General features: G+C 36.5%; 1 protein-coding gene across 3 annotated transcripts in view; it reads left to right on the forward strand.

The window, feature by feature from the left end:
- Ppp4r3c (protein phosphatase 4 regulatory subunit 3C) overlaps positions 1 to 9,741 on the forward strand; it is a 108,488-nt gene extending 98,747 nt beyond the window's left edge. The window contains exons 2-3 of one of the 3 annotated variants that reach the window (XM_063279945.1): positions 5,508 to 5,601; positions 5,871 to 8,465. In XM_063279945.1, the coding sequence (XP_063136015.1) occupies positions 5,958 to 8,411 (2,454 nt within the window). In that variant the 5' untranslated portion in view covers positions 5,508 to 5,601; positions 5,871 to 5,957 and the 3' untranslated portion in view covers positions 8,412 to 8,465. 3 annotated transcript variants of the gene reach the window in all.
- Positions 9,742 to 10,044: the final 303 nt, after the last annotated feature.

The raw sequence follows: 10,044 nt of genomic DNA on the forward strand, positions 1-10,044 counted from the left end.
GAGGAGATAGTTTATGCTTGAGTTGGATATTGGATGGGACACAGAAATGGCTTTAGCATATTCAAGGCATCATAGAGCCATAATTTAAAATATATCTTATCATAATTTCACTCACCTCCTCTTTGACTCAATTGTTTACAGTAACAAAGGTCATGATTAGAAAAAGGAAAACATTTGAGGACATATTTTATCCACAGGAAGACAAAATTTCATGTTGAACAGAATGGAATGTGAGAGCTAACAATTTCCCTGTCATAAAAAGATTGTCCATGCTTCTGGTTTCTGCCTGCATGCCAAGCTGACCCATTCCCACAACTCTCTGTGCCCAGATCCCAAGAGGAGAGAGCAGAGTCTCAGAAATTTGGACAATCCTTAGAGCATAGAGGAGACCACCAATTCTGCTCACATTCCTGGTCCAAGGGGAGCCTGCCTGGAGCCCTCGGGACAAAGGAACATATGAGCAGTATGGGACAGGAGTCTTCTGGTATCTGCCTGAGCCCTGAGCTGAAAGCCAGTCTCCAGAAACACTGACACACCTGAGACCACCACTTCTGCTCTGAGGGTACCATTGGGAGCCCTCAGGATACAGGAATCAAAGAGCAGTCAGGGACAGGATCCTTGCAGTTTCTGCCTGCATCCAGAGCTGACCCAGTCCCATAGCTCTCTGTATGTGGGAGAGAGCTGGGCTCTCAGAAGTGCACAGGGGAGACCACCACTTCTGTTCAATATCCTGGCCTAATAGGAACCTGCCTGGAGCCCAATGGACACAAGAACCAATGATCCTGTGGAAATGGATCCTTCTGGGTTCCATGTACATCCAAGCTGATGCTGTGACAAAGCACTCTGTAGCCAGATCACTCTGAGAGAAAGCTGATCTCCAGGAATATTGACATACAGGCTTACAGGAGGGTCAAAGCACTGTCAGAGACTGTAAGACCAGATAACACCAGAGATAACCAGATGGCAGGTGCCAAGCACAAGAAACTAAGCAACAGAAATCAAGACTACTTGGTATCAGCAGAATCTAGTTCTCCCACCAAAGCAAATACTAGATATCCCAATACACTGGATTTGGATTTAAAAACACATCTTATGTTGATTATACAGGATTTTAAGAATGACATAAATAATCCCTTTAAAGAAATGCAGGACAACACAGGTAAACAAGTAGAAGCCCTTATGGAGGAAACACAAAAATCCCTTAAAAATAATAGGAAAACGCAACTAAACAATTGAGGGAATTGAACAAAACTATCCAGGACCTAAAACTGGAAACAGAAACAATAAAGAAATCAGAAAGAGAGAAAAACCTAGAGATTTGAAAATCTAGAAAAGACATCAAGTGTCATAGACACAAGCTAACAGAATACAAGAGATAGAAGAGAAAATCTCAGGGGTAGAAGATACCATAGAAAATATTGACACAACTGTCAGAGAAATTATGAAACAGAAAACAGTCAGGAAATTCAGGACACATGAGACGATCAAACCTAAGGATAGAAGAAAGCAAAGATTCCCAACTTAAAGGCCAGTAAATATCTTCAAAAAAATTATATAAGAAAACTTCACTAATCTAAAGAAAGAGATGCCCATAAATATAAAATGATCTTACAGAACTCCCAATAGGACCAGAAAAGAAAAATCTCCCATCATTTAATAGTCAAAACAACAAATGCAGAAAACAAAGAAACAATGTTAAAAACAGTAAGGGAAAAATGTCAAGTAACATACGAAGGCACACCTATCAATATTATACCAGACTTCACACCAGAGACCATGAAAGCCAGAAGATCTTGGGAAAATGTTATACAGACCCTTAGAGAAGGCAAATGCCTACAAAAGTCTCAATTAGCATAGATGGAGAAACCAAGCTATTCCATGACAAAACCATATTTACACAATATCTTTGTACAAATCCAATCCTACAAAGGGTAATAGAGAGTAATCTCCAACCCAAGGAGGAAAACTACACCCTAGAAAAAGCAGTAGTCTCTTTGCTACAAACCCAAAAGTTAGAGAGCCACACAAAGATAATTATACCTCTAACAACAAAAATAATAGGGAACAATACTCACTGTTCCTTAATATCTCTTTACATCAATGGACTTAATTCCCCAATAAAAGATATAAACTAATAGATTGGATATATAAAGAAGACCCAGTAGTTTGCTGCATATAGGAAACATCCCTCAGTGACGATGACAGAAACTTCCTCAGATTAAAAGCCTGGGAAAATATTTTCTAAGCAAATGGTCCCAGGAAACAAACTGAAGTAGCCATTCTAACATCAAATAAAATCGACTTTCAACCAAAAGTTATCAAAAAGGTAAGGATGGACACTTCATTTTCATCAAAGGTAAAATCCACTAAGATGATCTCACAAACCTAAATATCTATGCTCCAAATGCAAGGGCACCTACATTCATAAAAGAAACCTTACTAAAGCTCAAAGCACATACTGGATCTCACACAATAATACTGGGGAGACTTCAACACCACACTGTCAGCAATGGACATATCCTGGAAACAGAATCTAATCAGAGAAACAAAGAAACTAACAGAAGTTATGAAACAAATGGATTTAACAGATATTTATAGAACGTTTCATCTGAAAATAAAAGAACATACCTTCTTCTCGGCACATCATGGTGCCTTCTCCAAAACTGACCTTAAATTTGGTAACTAAACAGGTCTGAACAGATACAAGAATATTGAAATAATCCCATACATCCTGTCAGATCAAAACGGACTGAGGCTGGTCTTCAATAACAACAAAAATGACAGAAAGCCCACATAAACATAGAAGCTGAACAACTCTCTACTCAATGATAACTTGGACAAGGAAGAAATAAAGAAATTAAAGAATTTTAAGAACTCAATGGAAATTAAGGCACAACATAGTTAAAATTATGGGATATGACAAAAGCAATGCTAAAGGAAAAGTCATAGATCTAAGTGCTTCTAAGAAGAAACAGGAGAGAGCATACACCAGCAGCTTGATAGTACACCCAAAAGTTTTAGGAAAAAAGCAATAAATATACCCAAGAGGAGTAGATGACAGAAAATAATCAGAATCAGGGCTGAAATCAATGAGGCAGAAACAAAATGAAATATAAAAAGAATCAACAAAACCAGGAGCTGGTTTTTTGAGAAAATCAAAAAGATAGATAAACCCTTAGACAGACTAACCAGAGGGCACAGAGTGGAAGTATTCAATTAACAAAATTGGAAATGAAAAGGGAGAGATAACAACAGAAAAATCATCAGATTCTACTGCAAAAGCCTATGCTCAACAAAACTGGAAAAATTGGATGAAATGGAAAATTTTATTGACAGATACCAGGTGCCAAAATTAAAACAGGATCTGATAAACCATCTAAACAATCCAAAAAAAGAAATAGAAGGATTTAACAAATTCTCCCCACCAAAAAAAAAATCCCAAGACAAGATGGGTTTAGTGCTGAATTCTATCAGACATTCATAGAAGACCTAATACCAATATTCTCCGAAATAATCCACAAAATAGAAACAGAAGGAATACTGACCCATTCCATCTATGAAGCCACAATTATGTTTATATCTAAACCACACAAAGATCTACAAAAAGAAAGAACTTCAGAACAATTTCCTTTATGAATATCAGTGCAGAAATATTCAAAAAAAATTGGCCAAACCAATTACAATAACACATTATCTCATTAGATGCTGAGAAAGTATTTGTCAAAATTCAGTACCACTTCATAGTAAAAGTCTTAGTTCAGGAATTCACGACCCATATCTAAACATAGTAACACAATATAGAGCAAACCAGTAGCCAACATCAAACTAAATGAAGAGAAACTTTAAGTAATCACACTAAAATCAGGGACTAGAAAATGTCCATTCTCTCCCTACCTATTCTATATAGACTTGAAGTCCTAGACAGAGCAATCAGACAACAAAAGGAGGTCAAAGGGATACAAACTGGAAAGGAAGAAGTCAAAATATCACTATTTGCAGACGATATGATAGAATACTTAAGTGATCCCAAAAGTTCCACCAGAGAACTACTAAGCCTGATAAACGAGTGCAGCAAAGTGGTTGGGTAAAACGTTATCTCAAACAAATCAGTAGCCTTCCTCTACTCAAAGAAAAAACAGGCTGAGAATTAAATTAGGGAAATGAAGCCCTTCAAAATAGTAACAAATAATATAAATAATATATTATACCCTGGTGTGACTCTAACCAAGCAATCTGGATGTTCCTCAGAAAATTGAACATAGTATGACCTAGGACCAAGATATACCTCTCCTGGACATATGTCCAAAATATGCTCCAACATATATCGAGAACACTGTGTTCATAACAACCTTATTAATAATAGCCAGAATCTGGAATCAACCCAAATGTCTTTTAAAACTGGAATGGATACAGAAAATATGGTACATTTACACAACAGCGTACTACTCAGCTATTAAGAACAATGACTTCACGAATTCTTAGGCAAATGGATGGACCTAGAAAAACTCACCCTGTGTGAGGTAACTCAATCACAAATAACCATACATGGTATGTTCTCACTGACAAGTAGATATTAGCCCACAACCTCAGATTTACCAAGATACAAACCACAGACCACATGAAGCTCAAGAAGAAGGACAACCATAGTGCAAATGCTTCAGTCCTTAGAATGCTGAACAAAAATATTCATAGGAGGAGATATGGAGAAAAAGTTTGCAGCAGAGACTGAAGGAATGGCCATTTAGATCCTGCTCCACATGACGATCCAGTCCATATACATATAGTCATCAACCTCAGACATGATTTTGGATGCCAAGAAGTGCATGCTGATAGATTCCTCTCCTGCTAGGCTCTGCCATAGCATGGCAAATACAGAGGCGAATCTCTGCAGCCAACCATTCGATTGAGAACAGGGTTCCCACTGGAGAAGTTAGAGAAAGGATTGAAGGAACTGAATGGGCTTGCAACCCCATAAGAATACTAACCACCCAGAGCTCCCAGGGACTAAACTACCCTCCAAAGAGTATGCATAGATAGATCTATGGCTCCAGCTGCATATGTAACAGAGGATGGCCTTGTTGGGCACCAATTGGAGAAGAGCCTTGGTCCTGCAAAAGCTGGACCCTCCCCCATTGTAGGGGAATGTCAGGGTGCAGAGTCAAGAAGGTGTGGGTGGATGGGTGGGGGAACACCCTCATAGAAGAAGGGGGACAGAGTAGGGCGTTTATGGACAGGAAACTGGGAAAGGGAATAACATGTAAAATGTAAGTAAAAAAATCTAATAAAAATGAAAGATCGTCCCTGAATATATTGGCATGTGATACAGAGTTCATGATGTACTGGAGTAAGCCTTGTACTGAAACAAAATTTTATTTTTCTGGTTCTGGGGATGGCATCTTATTTTTAGATGATATATTTTTTTTATTTGCCCCAGCATTTCATTGGCATATACCGTGAAGGTTAGCATATACCAAAATGTTGGTAATGAAATTTCCTTTTGCTTACAGGCCCAAGCATCACACTTATGAGTGAAAATACTTCTGAGAAATAAAATCCAATATAGAAAGAATATATAATATTTTCCAGGCTTTCATTTTTAAGGTAAGGAGACAGATCCCTTTAAGAGTATCTGTTACATAAGAACATTCTTTTTAGAAAGATTCTTGGATGCATCACTAGATTCTGCCAGAACAAAGGCAAGCTCATAGACTCAAGTGCTCCTGAGAGAGGTTTGTTGGTAATAGTTCAGTAAGAGAGGATTGGGAAGTGTCAGTGCTTTCTCCTGCAAGTAATTCTAATGACTTTGGACCCTTTTGTGGCCTCTGCTATACATTTATCCCTCAGTAATCTGCTCTCTTATGATTTTTCAGAATTGTGACCACAGCAAACTTTCTGGCCAAGAACGTGAGGAACAGTGACTTCTGGACAGAGTGCAAAAAGCTGACATATGCACAAAGATGTGGCCTAGCAAGGTAAGGCCAGAGATGAACATGAAAGACAAACTTCATAGAGTGAAAGTCTATGCCATGTTAGAAGACAAGCAGTGGAAAGACATAGGTACAGGACAAATTTCATCAAAATTCATCAAACTCCAGGGTATGTGCCTGTTTGTTCACTCAGAATCAGATGGCTCACCAATTATGGAGTGTAAGATACATCCTAACGTGCCCTTTAAGAAACAACAAGGAGAGGTAATCATTTGGTTTGAAGCTAAGAACCGAGGAATGGCAATACATTTCCAGGACCCAAATGGTTGTGAAGAGATCTGGAAAGATATCTGCCAAGTTCAAGGAAAAGATCCAAATGTAGAAATCACACAAGAACTTACTGATGATGTAGAAAATTTTGAAAATCTGCCACTGAACTGGGATCAGATTGAGATGTTAAATTATAAATTCCCTACACTCAAAAACATGGCAAATTTACTTACTATTATTGGTGAAATGCCAAGGCTCAAGGAAAGACTGGTGCTGGTCTTAGAAAATGAAAGTTACATTAAAAAATTGCTACAGCTGTTCAACACTTGTGAAACAAAGTTGAACATAGAAGGCTTGCACTATTTGAATAGTGTCATTAAAGGAATACTATTTCTAAATGATACACGGTTGTTTAAAATCATGTGTTCTGATGAATTTTTTATGGATGTGGTAGGATGCCTCGAATATGGCCCTGATTTGAATCAGCCAAAACGGCACAGGGAATTCTTGACTCAAAATGTGAAATTTAAGGAAGTTATTCCAATAACCCAAACCCAACTTAGGCAAAAAATACAACAGACCTACAGATTGCAATATGTTCATGATATTATGTTGCCTACCCCATCCATGTTTCAAGCAAATCTTCTTTCCGATCTTACCACTATGATTTTTTTCAATAAAATTGAAATAATTACCATGCTGCAAGAAGATGAAAAATTTTTGCTCGAAGTTTTTACTCAGTTAAAAGATAACACTGTAGGTGATGATAGAAGGTATGAGTTGTTATTATTCTTCAAGGAATTTTGTGTATTTGCTAAGACATTACAGTCTCAAGACAAAAATGCATTGCTAAAAACACTGATAAGGTTAGGAATCATGAATACTCTGAAAGTTGTAGTGCACATGAATGATAATCAAATACAAATAGCTGCTCTAGATATATTTGCTTATCTAGTAGAATATAATCCTCGCATAGTACAAGCTTATGCAATGGAAGAAGCTCAGAACAGTGAAAATAATGATGATCTTCTCATTAATATAATGATCAAAAGAATGATCTGTGATTCTGATCCTGAATTTTCACGAGGCATCATTTTGCCAGCAGTTCTTCATGCTCTTCTTGATCCAGAAAATATGCATGTCACAGCTAATGGATGTGAAAGAAAGGGATTTTTGAATTTCTTCTATACACATTGCATGAATACTCTCATAGCACCAATTTTGTCTACCACAGTACAAAATTACAGTGATGAAAATAGGGCTAATATCTGCCCTGATAATTATCAAAATGCACAATTACTTGAAGTAATTTTAGAAATACTAACATTTTGTGTACAATGCCACTCAATGTACATAAAAAATTATATTTTAACCAACAATTTACTCAGCAGAATTTTGGTGCTCATGAGTTCAAAGCATACTTTTCTGATTTTGTGTGCTCTCCGGTTTATGAGAAAGATGATTGGCCTTAAAGATGAAATGTATAATCTTTACATAATTAAGCAAAACCTGTTTGAACCAGTTGTACGTACTTTTATGCATAATGGACCTCAGTACAATATGTTAAATTCAGCTATTATTGAGCTATTTGAATTTATAAGACAAGAAAATATCAAGTCTCTCATTGCAAACATTGTGGAAAATTTTTTTACTGCTTTTGAATCAGTTGAGTATGTTCAGACCTTTAAAGGTTTGAAGACTAAATATGAAGAAGAGAAGAAGAGAGAAAGTCGAATACAAAGGTATTTACATAATATGATATACCAGAAAATATGTTGTAGACATATCCAAGTTATGGAGGTAAAAGTCAAGGCAGACATATGTTGTAGAGGAATAACAGAAGAAAAAGAAGAAGAAAAAGAAGAAGGAGGAGGAGGAGGAGGAGGAGGAGGAGGAGGAGGAGGAGGAGGAGCTATTGTACCAATGGGAACTGACTTTCCAAATCATTATGAATTATTTATGAAAATTAAAGAGACAAATGAAAGAGAAAATGAAATAGAATGCCCAAAGAGAAAATTATCTGAAGTCTCCAAATGTTCTTCATATGAAAGTGATGATTCTGACAACGGAATGAGTAGAGTTCACTGTAGTAGCCTTGTTCCTTTAGTGGATTACCCATATGATACTGATGGTGACAATGATGATGACCCTTATGATAAGGATGAAAATGAAGATGAAGAACCCCCCCAAAAAAGACCGAACCTAAGATCATAAATCATGTGAGGCCATTATCTCTTGGTTCAAATAAAATTCTATAAACATCACAAATATGAAAAATCTAATTAAATTCTTTCTTCCATGGAGTTTTAGATATGGTAGAATATGGAGCAAAATAATGAACAAGAGGCCTCAATTTTATATAAAGAAAACCTCCCATATATGCATAGGATAAAGTAAACAGCAAATGAGTCATAACTTCTTATTGAGAACCTCTTACTTCAGCATGATTGGGAGGAGGAAGTTTGATAAAATAATACATATTAGAAGCAACTACAAAGGTTTTATTGTAAAGCCTACTTTCAAATAAAGGGTCTAGCATGGGCATTTTTTAATAAATTGAAGTTTATTTCAAGTGTCTTTTGTTTCTATGGAAGACAAAGTCATATTAAAGTAAAAATAAAGTGAGACTTTTCAATATTTCCGTGAAAATTCAACAGAACGTCAGCATTATGAATGATAATAGGGAAATAGCATTGAGTGCAATTCAGTACAATTTTTGTGAATAAATTGCTAAGAATACTAAAGAAACTGTTGATATATATATATGTCAAGAAGTGTGTCTCATAAGTGTAGATTGTGTTAATTATTGACTATCACTAATTAACCAACCCTTTTACTCATTAGCACCCAAGTATATAATTATTTAGGCATAACCTTCTACCATCTCATACAGAATTACAAAAAGTACTTAGTCTAATTGTAAAACACCCTATAGCATTTAATGATTTCAACACTGCTCAAAATTGTAAGGACAGAGTTTTTTCAGAATATGTCTCTTAACTGTCAGGTATCATACCATAAAACAAAACACATCAGTAACTTTTTGTGGTTAAAAACACGAGAAAAATTGTATATGAAGGCTAGAGAGATGGTACAACAGTTAGGAGCACTTCCATAAGTTTGCATGTATAAGTCCAGTCCATGAGGAATGTTTACATCTTTTGCCTGTACTGACTCTTCATTCATGTGAAATACAGAACATACATACAGGCAACACACAGACACACACACACGCACACACACACATGCACACACACACACGCACACACATACACACACACACACACACACACACACAAACGTGTGTGTAAAAATTAACTCATGCTTTTGGCTTATGGCTCTAGAAGGATAAACCCATAAATGGAAGGGGAGGCATAACAACAGATAGACAAATAGAAAGCTCGTATTCACATTTTATCCATATAAAGAATGAGAAAGAGAGAGAGAGAGAATGTTCTTTCTTTAGCAAAGCTTTACTTTCTGATGTTTCCATACCCTACCCAAACAGTATCAACAACCATAGACCAATTGTTCAAATACTTGGACCAATGATGTGAAGGCAATTTTCATGTAAACCACCATATATTGCCCCATTTCTCCCATAGGTCTCTAGTTATGTCAAAATGATCTTATATGACAAAACTTTTCCTGGGGAGATGAAATATATATGTTTATTCACCCCAGATATGTAACCCAGGACAAAACAAAGTACAGATACCACCAAAGTCCAATTTGGTGAACCAATGAGATTTACTGGGGTTATTTACAGAAATATGATTAAGCAGAAATGACACAAGGTCAGCTGCATCACCAAAGCCCAACCCAGCAAGAGTAACAGATCATATAA

This window comes from Rattus norvegicus, chromosome X, assembly GCF_036323735.1.
Source record: "Rattus norvegicus strain BN/NHsdMcwi chromosome X, GRCr8, whole genome shotgun sequence".
In the NCBI taxonomy this organism is placed as follows: domain Eukaryota; kingdom Metazoa; phylum Chordata; class Mammalia; order Rodentia; family Muridae; genus Rattus; species Rattus norvegicus.